Source organism: Leptinotarsa decemlineata, unplaced genomic scaffold (genome assembly GCF_025532065.1).
Source record: "Leptinotarsa decemlineata unplaced genomic scaffold, Ldec_3_MD MMD2_tig00078422_RagTag_RagTag, whole genome shotgun sequence".
Taxonomy (NCBI): domain Eukaryota; kingdom Metazoa; phylum Arthropoda; class Insecta; order Coleoptera; family Chrysomelidae; genus Leptinotarsa; species Leptinotarsa decemlineata.
This window is the reverse complement of record NW_027412747.1, coordinates 19,763,567-19,781,064: the sequence shown is the minus strand read 5'-3', so window position 1 is coordinate 19,781,064 and position 17,498 is coordinate 19,763,567. Positions and strand designations below refer to the sequence as shown.

The following is a 17,498-nucleotide window of genomic DNA, read 5'->3' as shown; positions in this document are numbered from 1 at the left end:
GGCGATCAACAGCGATCAACTAGTATCATTTTCCATAGCATGAAACAAGCCCATTGCGTTTTTTTTTTTATCACGCGTCTCGTATGGACTGGGAGGCCTTCTGTATTCTCCTTCTCGCGGGATAGTTTGAATTTTGCGATAACTCCTATGATACCCATACTTCTTTATTGAGTGATTTTCATTGAAAGTCGTTATTATCAGTTACAAGCTGAGAAAGTAAATTAATTTCAATCTTATTTTCAAAAACTACACCTCACGATTTGATCTCCACAAACTTTATTTGAAAAATATTATCACAACATGTTTCGCTGGTTCAGTAGCTTTCTCGTAGGGTGTAGTTTTTGAAATTACTATGGACGTTCATCAAGTAACGGCCGAATCAATCAGATAATTTCAAATCATCAGTTTTTAGTTGCAATAATTATGAACATTTTGTAATTGAGAGAAATAATCTCCTTTCCATCTTCAATTCGTACATTGATTGTTTCGTCTAATCTAGTTAATTTTTTGTAATACTCTTTGAAGTCTTCTTGTTTGTCCGCAGGAATGTTCGGAAGAAAATTACAAACCGACAGCAGGTTATCTGAAATAGAAAATGTTTACAATGATTATTTTGTTTAATTTTCCCTTCAAACTGTAATAGTTCATTTCGAACTCAATTGCGAATACCACTAAAATCAAAAATCGAAATTCCAGGAAGGATTAGTAAACTGAAAATCTAGTCTACAAACTTCAATTCAATATTTATTCCTTTTTGGTTGGTTATTCCTTCTTCCTGGTGGCGGTTATTTATGCAGGGTGTAACTGAATAAGTGTAAAACATTTAAGGAGGCGATTCCTCATCGAAAAAAGGATAGGATCTTTCATATAAAGAAACTTCTTTGGAGCATCTTTTATTAAGGTAGAGCCCCTTAAAGGGGGTACATAACATTTGTATAACAATTTTTTTCACAAGCACTGAGAAAGTTACAATATTGAAATTAATCTGATGTTTTGTACTACCAAAAAGACACTTAGCCAGTAATTTATTTGGTTTACCCCATGGTTGTAAGGGGTGGAAAACGTAACCCCTTAAATTTATTTCCAATGTAACTTTTTGTCTCATCATTTGTTTACCATTTAAAAATTCATTTCCGATAGCCTGTTTCATTTTGAACGAAAAATGTCTCTTGGGTTTTTTGCCCAAAATAAACCAGCTCGCAGCAAAAAATTATTTTACGAACAACTACAGAGATACATCACACCTAGATAATGACAAATGGTATTTTGTCGAAACGTCGGTGAAATTAGAGATAATATCACATACATGGATCAAATACCCGGAAAAACCAGTTCAGCATATTCCTATCCGTGAAAACTTCAGATTTCGTATTCGATACCTAAACGGGGAGATGAGGTCAACTGAGAAGAAGAAGAGCTCAGGTAAAACTCAACAACATTTAAGTAGTAGGTAGTAGAGAGTTTATGGACACTCTAGCTCTGAACATGTAACGAATACCATTTTACCAGTATAGTAAGAAGTGAGTTGAGCAAGGTCAACAAACTTCTGAACACGTAACAGCACACCTAGATAATGACAAATGAGATTTTGTCGAAACGTCGGTAAAATTAGAGATAATATCACATACACGGATCGAATACCCGGAAAAACCAGTTCAGCATATTCCTATCCGTGAAAACTTCAGATTTCATATTCGATACCGAAACGGGGAGATGAGGTCAACTAAGAAGAAGAAGAGCTCAGGTAAAACTCAACAACATTTAAGTAGTGGGTAGTAGAGAGTTTATGGACACTCTAGCTCTGAACACGTAACGAATACCATTTTACCAGTATAGTAAGAATCAAATACCCGGAAAAACCAGTTCGTTCAGCATATATATATATATATATATATATATATATATATATATATATATATATATATATATATATATATATATATATATATATATATACATATATGTCTTCAATCACGCATCTATGCCTGGGTTACTTTGTTTGTTGGATTGATATTTTTGATTAATTTTGTTTTTTATTCAAGAAACATTTCATTATCAGATTTCCACTAAACAGTTTCACAAAAACGCAACACGTCCATACTAGTGAAGACACGTCTGAAGAAGTTTTTGTGAATCGAAACACGTGACTTTCTACCTTGATAATAATTAGGTATAAGGTCACATAATTGAAATATTTAGTCCATGAAGCATATATTGATTAGAATTCAGTTAGTATGAAAACGCTTGATAACGCTAGTGTTTAGAGAAACACGTGATACAGTTTTGTAAACTGTGTAGTGGAAATCTCACAATGAGATGTTACTCAAACAAGTTATGGATATTTATCAAGTATTCCATCACATACTTCAAAAATGAGTTCTGTGTTTTAGAAATCTGAAAAATACTCACTGTCGAACTCATTGCTATTACGGAATTCAAAAGAGCCTCTGTCTTCGAATAATTCGTAATTGTGGAAACCAGCTTCTTTCAAATCTTCCTCCCAGTTCAACCGAGAATTGAAACTGTAGTAATAGGGGGAAATCAAGTTTTCCGCTCCATACATGTTCCATTCCGGATTCTTCGATAATTTGTCGAGTGAATCATCGATTGGAGTCTGCTCAAAAAAATTCAAAAATATAGACCCTCCTTGTTTCAGCGACTTGTGCATGTTTCGAAAACATTGTCTGAAATGAAAATTGTATATTTTTCCATCATCGATTCATTTTTCTCTAGGGTCACACGTTTCGAGATGAAATTGGGATTTCAGTGTTTAAACATTGAGTATATATCATAAATCCATTATTATTGAATGATAGAGAAAAATATTTCAGATAATTCTTTATGAATAGTATCAGAAGCAGTAGCCGAACCACCTCAATTCTCAGAATTATTTTTGTCCGAAGAAATTTTCCTTGATAGGAACAATATTGTACCATTATCTATTGAGGAAAGTAAGTCACAATTTTCAAAATTTGCTATGGGTTATGGGACTGAGCAAGACAAACCAGTATTTGTGGTAGTCTCTGGTTGCAGAGTACTGAATGCACCTAGCACTCAGAAGAATCTGTATTGATCTTCTCAGATGACCTGTTGCCATCCAGGCCAACAGGCTAACAACAGATTTCAGTTAATTGGTCGATATTGAGAACGTTCACGGTGCAAGACTCCTACCTCCATCACCACAGCTATCTTCCAAAACCTGTACAATATACTGTAGTTGTGATGATACATTGAATTCAGTAATGCAGGGGTTTTTCGTCTCAGATCCAATTTCTGCAGCGCAAGATTTTGTTGCTAGATGAATGTGTAAAATAACTTGTTCTTCAGCAGGAGAAAAGTCGCTTGCTGATTGCATTAACTAGCTTCATATTCTTTCACGGGATCAAAAGTTGGAGGAGCTCTTGCTAATAATACGCTTATGGATGAACGAGACATTCGAAGTCGCTCAGTTGAGGTCCATCTTCTCTCTAGACTCAAGGTAGGATTAGAAACCCGTGTCTGCAAACCGAAAATATGTGTTTTAGGCTCATTAGCTGTCAGCAGTACGGTAGAACCAAGAGCAAGGTTAGGCAATACTTAGTTGTAAAAACAACACAAATGTACGGAGTCATCAACAGATGCCAGCTACACTTTGTGGATTCGGTCAGGTCATCACGGGTTAGGGATATCACTAAAGTCACCATGGGGCAGCTTCAGCTACCTGCGTGACATCCGGGTCCAGTATTCGATTTGGTTGATAATTTAGCGAGTGGATCAGATATAATTCTAAGCAGGAAAAACTCATGGACGTAGCACTCAAAAAAATAAGCAAAACGCAGACACAATACATGTTTCTAGCTCATATAGCCAAGTGCAAAGTGAGGCAACACTTGGTTGTCGAAACAACACAAATGCATGGAGTCATCAACTGATGCTAGCTGCACTGTGTGGTTTCGGTCATGTCATCTCGGGGAATTCACTAAAGTCACCATGAGGCAGCTTCAGCTACCTGCGTGACATCCGGGTCCAGTATTCGATTTAGTTGATGATTTAGCAAGTGTATCAGTTATAATCAAAAGCAAGAAAAACCCATGAACTCATAGCACTCAAAAAAATGAGCATAACGCAGACACGTGTTTCTAGCTCATATAGCCAAGTGCAAAGTTAGGCGATACTCGGTTGTAAAACAACACAAATGCACGGAGTCATCAACAGAAACCAGCTGCACTCTATTGTTTCGGTCAGTTCATCTCAGGATAGGGATATCACTGAAGTCACCATGAGGTACCTTGAAAAGCAGGAAAAATTCATGGGCGAAGTACTAAAATATAGTTGTTTCTGCAACCAAGTGTTGCTTAACCTTTCACTTGGCTATACCGTACTGACAGTTAACACGTTTCTGCCATTTGCATATTTTTTGTGTACTTATATTAACATATTGTATTATTATATTGAAATAAAAAAGGTGAATTCATGGAACAGTACTCTAGAAAAGAAAGGCGAACCGCTGTAATTGAAAATCTGTATTCGGGTTGATCAATCAGAATTAATGAAAAGTTAATGTTTCATTTTTATATTATCATAAACAGAAAATGAAATAATATTCAAAAAAAAGTTATAAGCTGTCCGAAATTGAATATATCTTTCAGAGTGTTCCAGATATTTCGTAACTTCTAATACTTCGCAAACACAATTTCATAGGAATGAGTACATCGTCTGTGAGCTCATGAAAATACTCACTTTTTCAAATCATTCATTCAATACATAATATTCCATGCTGTGAACACTTCTACATAAGATTCGATTTTCGATAAACAACATGCTTTTCTCCTTCTCCAAAAGGCAACAAATTTTCGCATTCATATGTCATAACGGCTCGTAACCGAGCCGATTCATAACAGCGAAGGTGTTTCGTTTTCATGGTTGTCGCATTGCAAGGTTATGTATAATATAAATATAGTAACGTGTCATGACCTAAATGATTACCATGTTAATGATAATACATTTATTATGCATATTTTTATAATGATTTCTATTTGAACGTATCGCCCAAAAGAAACGTTTCATAGGCATGTCAGTCATATCAACAAGATGCCGTACTGAATTTTCAAAATGACAAACGGGTGTTTCTTTTGGGTGTACAGAAAAAAGTTTCCTGAGAAAAGCCAAAAATATACATCCATGCGAATGAAGTGGCAGAAAACAGCTAGTTTTTGATATGTTACTACGTACCTGGGATCTTTCACCATATGCATCAGAAAAAATCCAAAAATGTGATCGAACCTATTGATATAATCGGCAGGAAGTTGTTTCGTAGTAATGTCAAGTTTTTCTATTTTCATTGTTGGCAGAATAGAGTTTTTCTTAGCGTATTCCACCATTTTTTCAGATTTGTCGACGGCTACGAACTCTTTCAAATCTCTTGGTAAGAAAGGAAAAAATGATCTTTGAGAACTTCCTCCATCGCCATGCCCTATTTCTAAAACTGAAGGACTATTTTTCCATTTTATCAAGTGGTTGTACTCCGTCAAATGTTTTTTTATAAGAACCGTCGACAGACGATTATTCTCCGCATATAATTTTGGATATATCATCATTTTTTATTTTTGAGTTGAAAATATATGTAGTGTTATTCAACCTCAGATTACTTATATACCCATTATATTTTATCTTATCTTTGTTGACCTCATTTCAATACTGAATTTAGATATACAGGGCTGGCAGAAATGGGTGCAATACAAACTGGAAAACCAATTGTGATCGTGACAAAAATCTATGCCAAAGATTATCGTTTGTCGCAATTATAAAAGTGAAAATCAACTTTTTTCACAGAAAAAATAACACATGAGCTGAAAAGACCCATGCCTGAGAAAGGAAGCAAGTTTTCTTGTTGAAAATTAGCTTTATTTGTCATCGTGATCTACATCAAGAGCTACACAACCATTTCAGCGATGCTCTAACGTTTCAATTCATGTAGTTTATAACTTACCTTGGTATTTATGTAATTACCAAAAGGTAGTTCGGCCCAGGCCCAGGCCAATACTTAATACAAAAAAAAACGTTCTCAGTAAAGATATTAATACGCCACTATACGCCGTTTTGATCACGATATTACTACTGGAGAACTCTTACTTCGGAACAATATCGTATCAAAAGATTCGAGTATTGAACTGACAGAGATAGACCTTTACGCAAATTGAAAATGAGGGAACAAATGAGCAGTTGAAAGTAACTGCCTGAACCTTAATTTATCCAAAATCTACTTTTCGATCAACTTCAATCAACCTCGATAATTATTAGGTGCACAGAGAAAAGGAAAATGCTCAGAACTATCCTCTAATTTCAGGAATGAACTGTGGATTTCAGTACTCAGACCGCTCCAAAATATATCAACAATATCAGGGCTTCTACTCACGGGTTATAATCATTTTTAATATTTTTTCTTATATACTTGCCACGGCTCTTCGTTGGTACTTTCTAGAGCAGTGGTCGCCAACCTCTTCAATATGTTGAGCTACTTTGTTAATTTTGGAATAAACAGCGAGCTACCCACACGGAAGCCACGTAACGCAACGTAAACGAAATAATCCACAGTTAATTTATCATTATATGTATTTATTTCACTATTTAACTGGTAATACATAATACATAGGTACTAATAATAAACTAATAACCAAATAACTAATATTACTAGTAAGTACTTGTTCATAGCTACATTCCTACCTATCAAACGAAGGTGTTTGAAAAATAAACACAAACTTTTATCCATCCACAACGACATGTCACGTATGATTTAAAAATAGTTAATAATAACAACAAAAAAGTAACGCACTATCATGAACATAAACATTGAAGAATAAAAAAGCACGTTCAATGAGAAGGCTGACACTCAGACTCATCGATAATTTTTTTAATGTTTGCAGTATAATTTGATGCAGCCATTCGAATACAATTATCCAAATGTTCATCTGTAAGTCGATTGCGATATTTGTTCTTAATAAACTTCATTTTGGAAAAAGAAGATTCACACAAATAGGTTGAACTGAATAATGCTTTCACTTTCAAGGCAACACGGCATAGAACTGAATATTTGTCTCTACTTACAATAGGCCAGATACATTCAGTACTTGAGACTAACGATTTTAAGGCTAAATCATTTTGAAACTCAATGACTTCCATTTCTGTTGCAGCGATGTCTTCGCCAAAGTTCTGCATAATACAAGTTGCAAACTGTTGGATATCAATTTCCATAAAGGGTGAAACAACAAACTGCGCTACTAAAGCCTTTTCATTAAAATCCTTAAAACGATTTTTGAAGTTATTCTTCAGGGTCAGTCGGTAACCAAGCGGTTCGGCGTGGGTGATTTGTTCACTCACTCGAATTGACTGCCGTGTTGGTCGGTGGATCAAGCCCTAGTCTGAACGATCGATCTTCACTTGCTATCGTCCAACCCGTGTTAGGAATCACACGTTAAAAGGTAAGACCTCGTTAATCCTTAGCTCGCACAAGTTTAGACTTCTGAGGGTTGTCGTTCATAGGGGTGCGACAGCTGGTTAACGGAAAAACAGATTTTAAAACATATTTTTTTTCAACCAGGGTAGAAATTATTTCTACATGATATTTGTTGTCATACGGTTCTAATGGATTTTGAGATATTTTTTCTGAAAGAATAGGAAAATGCTTGGCATCGTTGTTAATTAGGTTTTGTTCCCAAAACTCCAGCTTTTTGATAAATGCTTTTAGATAAGAAATCATTTCCGGTAGTTCTTTGTCTCTCCCCTGAAGCTGCAAATTAAGTTCGTTTGATTTCTCTGTAATGTTCACGAGAAAACCAAAATCTCTAAGCCAGACTGAATTTTCTAGTTCCGGAGTCGGTTCATCGCGTTGTTTGAAAAATTGAACTATGCCAGATGGGACATCATTAAAACGTTTCAGCACCCGTCCTCTACTTAACCATCGGACATCAGAGTGGAGGAGTAGGTCCCCGTATTGACAGTCAACTTCATCGGCCAAGGTTCTGAATAATCTTCTTTGTAACGCTTGAGCTCTAATCTTGTTCACAATTTTTACCACCAGTTTCATAACGTTGTTTAGTTTCAGGAAATTTCCACATAATGCTTACTGATGGATAATGCAGTGGTAACAGAGAAATTGCGGAAAAGTTTCATCTTTACGACATAACGCCACCAGACTCTTATCACAACCCACCATAGCTGGAGCGCCATCGGTTGTCAAGCCTACCATTTCCGATATTGGAATTTTCTCGGAAGAAATAATATTTTTTAAATGAGAAAACAACTCATGTCCAGTAGTGTGTCCTTTCAGTGGAATGAACTTCAAAAGATCTTCTTTAATCATAAAATCACTAAAAACCATCCTGACGAACATTGTATTAGCAGAAAGCTGCATAGATTTTATAGCTGAAACTATCTCGTCTTTATTTCTGAAGTTGGCAAATAACGAATCAGCAGCTTCTAAAAACGCCTGTTTCATCATTTCCCCGTCTTCATAAGGTTTCTTTTTTTGTACAATTATCTGGGACACACGATACGATGCTACAGTTGCAGCCTTATTTTTGTCGACTGTTCTTAAAAATATTGATTGTTGTCCAACTAACTGCTTTTTTAACTGTTTCAGTTTCTCCTTTCTGGCGGCAGAATGTAGTGGGAATGATTTTTCAAAATTAGAATGTACAGTTTTATGATGTCTCTCAATATTTCCTTTTTTAGCAACGGAGACCGAAGTATTACATAACAAACACACATTTTAACATCTTTAACTTCTGTAAAAAAGTATTGTTCTTCCCATTCCGAATGAAAGTGGCATGTCTTTACCTTCTTACAACTGCTTGCCATAATATTATTTTTGTTGTTCTCTACTAACCCAACCGCTGGACGTTGGTTACGTGTTCAGTTTTAAACTAAGCGCAATGTCGCCGCGCCGTGCGTATCTATCCCGTTCAAAGCAATCCAGATCGTTCTCGAACATTAACGCGCTGGTCCGGCTGGTCGGTTCTAGCCAATTCTAGCTTGATGGCGTCAGCGGCAGATCGCTCACCGCAACGTTGCCGCTGTTCATGTTTAATATTATGAAAATTAGATTTTTTTGTGGAATTTTCGGAAGCTTCTCTGATTTTTGCAGTTTGTATTTTTTAAATTACAATCGTTATGAGAGCTACCAGAATTGCCTCCTCGAGCTACCGGTAGCTCGCGATCGACAGGTTGGCGACCACTGTTCTAGAGTGTCTCCTCATATCTCAAAGAATGATATGTATGATGCAACTATAGCTTTTCCGAAGAATTTCTCCCATTACCAGATAAATATGCCTTGAAAGCTTTATTCACCACCAAAAAATTGAATAAAAGGTCTGACAGTGCTCGACGTGAATCTTTCATATGTGATCTTATTATTCTTGTCCAAAAACCTGAAAACATGTGTTATGGAATTACCTACCGATATTTCAAGAATAGGAAATGAAAATATTGAATTGATTAATTTGACTGACCTCAGATGTTTTCAGGCTTCGGACAGTCCCTTGCTAGAACCTTGCTTTTGTGTTGGCTTCACGAAAGATACTTATCTGAATCGTTTTTGAATCCTGACCGTGAAAATCTCCTCGGTTTTATTTTACTAGATAACCCACCGTCCCAGCAATATGCTGATAAAATAACGAACCTACGGCTCTACTGATTCCTCTGAATTCAGAAATTTAAACCGTTACAAGTTTAGTTATTGTTTTGATTGACTTGTAACACAGTGCGTTGTCTTGATGAAACACAATGTTTTTCTTCGCCATATGCTGTCGCTTCCCCATGGGTTGGGATACCTATCGGGCGTATCCACAGGTGGCGGATAGGGAAACGGCCAGGGAACTGGACGCCCTATCTGGGAAGCCAATGTGGCCTTACTGACGGGGTCGCCGGACTCCTGGTCACTGGCAGAAATAAGTAGGGTGAGGGGAATTGAAACTACCCAAAAGCCTTTGCAAAACATGCTAGCGTGGACTAGCCTACCCAAGCTAAGGAGTAAGGAATCGTGCCGATAGCTGAATAGCCGCAGGGTGATATGCGGTCACGAACGATCCCCTTGGGGAAATGGGCGAAACCTCATTGTAATCAGCCTACCTCTGGTCATGCGGGGCTCTGCCAGAGGTGACCAACTCTTCCCTTGCTACTCGTGGAAAACACATGAAAGAAATAACACAAAAACAGAAGTGCCCACCTCAATCTAAGGCGGTGGCTTGGGAAGAACAAAAGGGTCCACTCCAATCTACTGCTTGGAATGAGGCTGGACATAGCAGATCATCTCGTTATGTAATACAAAAGCCAAGGCATAAGCGCATTTGCGGCGCTGAGGCCAAAAGGAGAAAGAGAGCGAATGAGGCAGGAGTGGCAGCAGCTATAAAATAGTCTTCTTCATGTAAGTATTTTTATACTCCATTGTATCAACTGTCGTTTTGTTGTTCTTCATCTATTATAGAACTTTCAAATAATTAGCTGATCACGAACCTGTATAGGTTCGAAACATGTACCGTTATAACATGTGAGGGTGATAAATTGGGGAGACGACTTCAAGTTTTTATGCTTCTCATAAATAGGTGACCTTATGCCTCCGGTTCCTGTAGGTGTCACACTTTTTCCCAAGAGTTTTTCTGAGGGCAATATTGGGATGCAGGGAAGACGGCTCCGCCAGAGTGGTAATAGTTGGTCAAATCTCAATGTCTTCCAAAGTTTTATCGAGGCATCTGAGATGATGCCAGATGAGCTCTTGTGATATTATATAAAATGGCAATCCAGATCATATAGAGGCTACGCTTATACTGAATCGAGTCCTGTATCCTACTGCATTCTACTGATGAGGAAGTTCTGTTCACATCCAGCGACTCCTCTCTTCGGCCCTCTCTGTTCCTATATACGTTCGAATACTCGATCAACTGCGGTGAGTATTGGTGTGTATACTATGCTCCTAAAGAACTTATAACATGAATTAATGCATGTTTCCATTCTAATATTTTTAGGGATCGACAAATCTCAGAATTTGAGGATAAGAATGGTCCAGATATTGAGGGAGGTAAATGCTTCAAATATAACTTCAAATATTCATTTTGTTAGTTCGTATGATGTACCTACATTTTCTCGATTTATATCATCAGAGCTATAGTGATTCCTTTCACTGAGTTCAACAATTGAATAAAAATGAACCGAACATAATGGCATTTTGTCATTTGTCCTTTCCACTAATGTTATTCTTGATAATTGTTTGAAATTAGTTTTCGTACTATTATGTCAACTTTTATTAAAACACGTCAATTATGATGGAAGAAACGAATCAAATAGAATACGACAAATATGAATATTGGAAACTGGGATACAAAATGAATGTTAAAAATTATGTTTTCCATGCCAGGATGGTACACAGTTTGTAGTCGTACTTAATAATTTCCTTTCCCTCTCTGTAATCAATTTCAATGGTCTTCCCTTCTCTTGTTAGTTTTCTAAATATCTTCTTGAAGTCTTTTTGCTTTTCTTCAGGAATGTTCGGCAAAAAAACACACAGCGACAAAGTCAAATCTGAAATGAAAACAAATATAATGAACAATTTTGGAAGAGATGAACATTATGAATCCTCCCATACACGTATATTGAATTGTAAAAAGACTTCATGGTGCAATCCCACTCAAATATTACGAAAATACGGAATACACTAAAGAAAGGTATCTAATTTCATGATCTATTTTTTCAATATGAAAAACAAACCTTTGAGTATAGAATTGCTTTCATTCTGAAAATACACTAATAGTAACAATTTTGAGTTGATTTTATAAAATTCTTCAGCATTTTGATATTCATTCTATGAAAAATATTCAGTATTGCATTTTCAACTCCGATATCTATCTCTTCAAAAGTTTCATTCTGCAGAACATTAGACGAAGCCATCTCCAATTTGAGGTTTGGAGTTTTGAATACGAAATAAAATTTAGTTAATGTAGAATACAGTGTGTCAATTCGGAAAGTTCCCACCCTTAATATGTTCCAAACAGTAAATAATATGAGGAATCGAAAAAACAGGTCAATTTCATAATCGAGGGGGACACTTTCAAGGAATATTCGTAGCCCTCGTGGTTCAACTTCCAAGGAGGGGTAGATGTTATCTTGATAATTTTAAATGGGAAGGAGTGTCAAGTGGTACGTTTGGTTGGCGTTCAATTCTGCTCCGACTGATACCACGGCGTTTTATTTTTTGATGAGCAGTTTCCGAAAAATAGCGTTTTAAACTTACACATATGATTAGAATTTGCCTGTTTGAGATGCATTACTGTATTGAAGCCTTTTAATAAAAATGGTTAGAAGAGTAGGTGACACGGTCCAATGTAGGTATTACGCGCGGGATTTTTTATTTGTTGATTATTTTCCTTCTGCAAACAAAAATTTAATTTGCAAAAAAGACATTCCAAATATTGAATCTACTTATGCTCATCTTTTGCTCTAAACAGTAATAAAGTTTGTTTTCGAACTCCCCTCTAACAGAATGGAACGTAACATAATGGAATGCTACACTGAAAATTCACTGGCATGCTGGGGTAATCCGTATTTTAAGTTCTCCAATATCAGAAGGTTCTGTTTTATAAACAACGAATTTAAGAAGACTCCAAATGAATACATGCAAGAGTGTTGATTCCGGTGATCTCGAAAGCCTTTCAACTGATCTCCTTCTGCCAATCCATCATTCTGGAAATCTCTCGTTTAACCACTGTAAAACGGAAAAACGATAATGAGATGGAGAACCGTTCTGCTGAAAATGTAACAGATCCTCCTGTAAAAGTTCTTTACCTTCTGCATTTATTTGAGTTTCTAGCTCGTGAGTTATAAGATGATCGAAAGTCTCTTCAAGCATTTCAAGGTACAGATTGCCAGTCAAGTCTTCTTTCAGAAATGATGGACCAATAATGGCATTTCCAAGAATACCAGCCCATACATTAACTTCTTGTGGGTGTTGTGTATGCCCTTCCGAAAAATATGAGAGTTTTCGTTATTCCAATAGCGATAATTTTGGTAAAATTGCCATTCAGAAAAAAGTGAACACTCATCGGTGAAATATATGTTTAACAGAAGATTAGGGATGGTATTGACTCGATGAGACATGACATCACAAAACTCTATTCTTCTATCATAATCACCCTCGTGGAGCTCTTGAAGAATCTGCGTTTCATAAGAATGAATTTTATGCATTTTCAATGTTTTTCTTATAGTTTCGCATGACGTTTCCGTCTGTTCTGATACTACCGGCCTTCTTGCGGCAACCTACAATTCAAAATTGGCGAAAAAGGGTTTCTTTGTGTTGTCTCACAAAAAAATATAAAATTGAAAATTAAATGTTACATTATCTCCTTACAGGGTTTTCGAAAAACAAAAATTGTCTATAATAAGAGTCTGATGGTGGTGTGACTTAAAAATACTTACTATCGAATTCATCGCCAAAAAACTCGAAATTGTCGGAGTCTTCAAAAAATTTATAATCCTGGAAGCCCGTTTCTTTCAAATCATTTTCCCATTCTTGACGTGGGTTAGCACTATAGTAGTGAGGAGATATTGAATCCTCTAGTCCATATTTGCTCCATTCTGGATTTTTCGACAACTTGTCGATTGGGTCATCTATAGAAGTTTGCTCCAGAAAGGTAAGGAATATCGATCCTCCTGGCTGGAGCATCTTGTCCATATTCAGGAAAGCTCGCCTGGAACAAATACAAAACTCTTCTGAAATATGAATCAACAGAATGCAACAACCGAAAAATGAAATCTGAATCAAAATGTTCAAAGTAGCAATTTAGTGCAATTTGGAACGAAATTTCACAATAGTAAGAGATTAGAATAATTGATGTTATTGTTTCGAAACGAACATTTTTCCTCAAAAAAAAGTGAATATAGACTTTCTCAGTGTGTGAGAGAAGGCTATGAAAAATATATCAAGGTTCAAGTGAAAGTAAGTCTTCACATACATCGATCAAAAGTTTCCCTTCAAAAGGAAATCTTTCCAAACTTTCAAATGTTTTATAGACAATTAATTTCAGCTGCTAAGCATCATATATAATAGATATCGTACTGACTATTTCAAAATATTGATCATACCGGTAGATGGAAGTCAGATAGTCCTCCCGATAGTTTCAATTTCAATATTCTCACGGATAAAGACGGATACATAGAAGACGGATACATAGAATAGAATTGATAACTCACAAAATAAAATGAAAGAAAGTTGGTCTATCATGAATGATTTGAGAAATAGTACCAAAAAGAGCAGAGATATTGAAATACCAATCAGTGTGAACAATATAAATGAATTCTACTGTTCGATTGGACAGAAACTCAATCGATGAATCTCTTCAATTGGATGATATGAATATTGATGAACTGTTCGAAGTTTTTGGTGATATAAGGAATAAATCAACATTTAGTTATGATGAAATTTCAATCAAAATTATTGAAAATCTTCCGATAGAAGCGCTCAGAACTCTTGTATCACTAATCAATCTCACCTTCAGAAATGGCAGCTTTCCATCCTTTCTAAAATTGTCAATAGTGATTCCTTTATATAAATGTATAAAGGTAACTCTGTAGATGATCCTTCAAATTATCGACCAATATCTCTCATTCCTACTATTGCAAAAATAATTGAAAAACTAGTTAAGAGAAGACTCAATGAATTTTTCCTTCACCATAACATCATAAGGAAAATCAAATTGGATTCCAGAGCAACAAGAGCATACATGATGCAATATTCTCTTTCCTGTTTGAGGTGTATTCCAATATGAATGATGGAGATGCTGCTGCAGCAGTATTTTGTGACCTAACAAAAGCGTTTGACTGCTTTGATCATAAAATACTGCTACGAAAGATGAATATCTATGGATGTAGAGGGATAACACTACGGTGGTTTGAGTCGTATCTCAATGGTCGCAGTCAGATTGTGAAAACGATTAAATGTTCAAACAGTATTGAAATAAATACTGGTGTACCACAGGGATCGGTCCCATATTGTTCCTTTTGTATATTAACGATTTGATGAACATAAGTATATCTGTAACATTCACTCTTTTCGCTGGCGACATAGTATAGTGGCATAGTAAAGGTATAGATATACTCAATGAGACAATAGCTCATGATATACAAAAAATCAAGTCTTGGTGTGATTCCTATCTACTCTCCCTTAATATTTCGAGAACAAATATTATGACTTTCAAATGTTCACTTCAGAATTTATCTGTAGCGAGCGGTATCATTGAGAACAGAGAGTGTACTAAATTTCTGGGGCTGTATATAGACGGTGGACTGAAATTTGACGCTCACATCAGAAAAATGAAAAGTAAAATTTCCACCGGCAGTTATGCAGTGAGAGTTATTGCTAGAGAACTGGGAGTTTATACTGCAAAAACAGCATATCACGCTTTGGTAGAGTCTCACTTAAGGTACGGTATACCTTTTAGGGTATGTGTAGCCTCAATTTGCTGGAGTCTGTGTTTGTATTATAGAAGAGAGCTATAGGATACTTGTGCAAAGCTTGAGCTCGTGACTCATGCAGGTAACTGTTTATAGATAAAAAAAATTTGACCGTTGTAGCTCTTTTTATTCTGGAGACAGTGTGTTTGATTAAGAAACACTTTATGAAACTTGAGGTTACCACCCATCACTATACACTTCGTCAGAGCGTACAAAAAAATTTAAAATTACCTATTCCTTGCAACTCTCTGGTCAAGGACTCCATATTTTACAGTGGTGTGAATATGTATAACCATCTGCCGAGTTACACTTAAGAGATAAATATTGATACTAATCAGTACAGTGCCGATTACATTATGTAATCGGATAGGAAATGTAGTATTGATCCATTACCGTTTGTGACTTGAAGTAGAAGAGTCGTTATTATATCGTTATACTGTGAATACGCTTATGATTCCGTAACCTCGTCCAATCTACTACATATGTTAATAGTCCAATTACTCAATATTGCAAGTTGAAGAAATAAGTTGTAGACGATCATTATGAGTCTAACCCGATCGAGCTAATATGGGCTCAATTAAAAAACCAAGTGGCGAAGAAAAATATAAATTGAATGCAAACTTCTGCTGAAACGACTCTCTTTTTTTTTGTAAAATACTGAAAATAATCGCAAAAACCATATGATTATTCTAAATGTAACAATTGAAATTTTGGTATGAAAATTTTAATCCATGCATAATTTTGGATTATAAATATCATTCATTATTTTACAAAACTTTACGTTTTATTACTTTACTAATATCATGTTCATCCGATTTCATGTCAATCTCATTTGCAATTGATGCAATTCATTTATAAGAATAACTTATTGTCATGAAATAATTAATGAAGTTTTTTTTCTCTTAGCAACTCCATCCGTGGACAAACGGATAGAGTTGCTAAGAGTTTTCATATAATTGATATGATTTGATTTTTATTTGTGAATATGGTTTTTAAATACTAGCAATACACTTGACATTATTTTTTCCGTATCTGCCAGAGACAGATTGAGGCAGAAACGTCATAGTCATTACTGATAATTTAGTGCCTATTATATCGAGATGTAGGCATAAAAATTTTATAAAAACTAACAGCAGCCCAAAAAACGAAATTGGTCCTCAGTTGACGTCAAGCTATTGTTTTCAATATTCGAATCATACATTTTAAATACGAGTGATATATGCAATATGCTTGAAAGTTCTACTTACTTTGGATCTTTCACCATATGCATCAGAAAAAACCCAAAAATGTGATCAAACCTATTGATATATTGGGAAGGAAGTTGTTTAGTAGTTATGTCAAGTTGTTCTATTTTCATTGTTGGCAGAATAGAGTTTTTCCTAGCGTAATCCACCATCTTTTCGGATTTGTCGAGAGCTACAAATTCCTTCAAGTCTTTCGGTAAGTAAGGAAAAAATGATTTCTGAGAACTTCCTCCATCTCCGTATCCAATTTCCAATACCGAAGGTTGATTTCTCCATTTAATCAAGTGATTGTATTCTTTCAAGTGCTTCTGGATCAGTTGTGTTGTTATTCGATTGTTCTCGGCAAACAACTTTGGAAAATTCATTATTTTTACCTAGTTGTTGTTAACTTTTTTCACCAAAAACACTGGTCTGTAGAACTACGAACTCATGCACTGTCTTATTCAATCTGAACATGTTTGATGATGATATTCAATTTATTATTTCTTTTCAGATAAAAACTATATTCCAACCCGAAGTTGAGTAAATGTGCGAAAGAGCAAGCCAATGAAATTTTTCACCAGGGCCGCAATGAGGACATTTGTCAGAACATTCTTCAGTATATTTATGAAAATTGTAAATACCACTGACTTCTAAATGTGATCGCTGGTCGTTCTAGTTTTATTCAATTCCTTAGAAAGTGATAAAACAGTGTTTGGAAATGAAGGCAAAAACAGCATTTTCAATCTTCGGAGTGGAAGTGATACAAATGCTTATATTGGATGAAGATCATTTTATTTA

General features: G+C 35.7%; 2 protein-coding genes across 3 annotated transcripts in view; both read right to left on the bottom strand.

Annotated features, from left to right (window-relative positions):
• The window catches only part of LOC111502584 (juvenile hormone acid O-methyltransferase), a 30,563-nt gene extending 13,350 nt beyond the window's left edge, over positions 1 to 17,213 (bottom strand). Inside the window, exons 1-3 of one of the 2 annotated variants that reach the window (XM_074186372.1) lie at positions 16,722 to 17,213; positions 13,441 to 13,712; positions 11,259 to 11,550 (exon numbers count right to left, since the gene is read on the bottom strand). In XM_074186372.1, the coding sequence (XP_074042473.1) occupies positions 11,369 to 11,550; positions 13,441 to 13,712; positions 16,722 to 17,083 (816 nt within the window). In that variant the 5' untranslated portion in view covers positions 17,084 to 17,213 and the 3' untranslated portion in view covers positions 11,259 to 11,368. Of the gene's footprint in view, positions 1 to 11,258; positions 11,551 to 13,440; positions 13,713 to 16,721 lie in introns of those variants that run through there. The other variant, XM_074186371.1, reaches the window with a different exon arrangement.
• On the bottom strand, positions 149 to 5,620 carry LOC141487395 (juvenile hormone acid O-methyltransferase-like). Its single transcript, XM_074186373.1, has 3 exons — positions 5,212 to 5,620; positions 2,410 to 2,684; positions 149 to 583 (listed from the first exon to the last, which is right to left on the bottom strand). Exons 1-3 carry the CDS (start codon positions 5,574 to 5,576, stop codon positions 402 to 404), a joined length of 822 nt encoding a protein of 273 aa, XP_074042474.1. The 5' UTR covers positions 5,577 to 5,620; the 3' UTR covers positions 149 to 401.
• Positions 17,214 to 17,498: the final 285 nt, after the last annotated feature.

Coding starts and splice junctions, on each gene's coding strand:
- LOC141487395 (XM_074186373.1), bottom strand. CDS start 5,576: ATGATGATATATCCAAAATTATATGCGGAGAATAATCGTCTGTCGACG. Junction 2,685..5,211: donor CATATGGTGAAAGATCCCAG/GTACGTAGTAAC, acceptor TTTTCATTTCAG/ACAATGTTTTCGAAACATGC. Junction 584..2,409: donor TAATAGCAATGAGTTCGACA/GTGAGTATTTTT, acceptor TTTCTATTTCAG/ATAACCTGCTGTCGGTTTGT.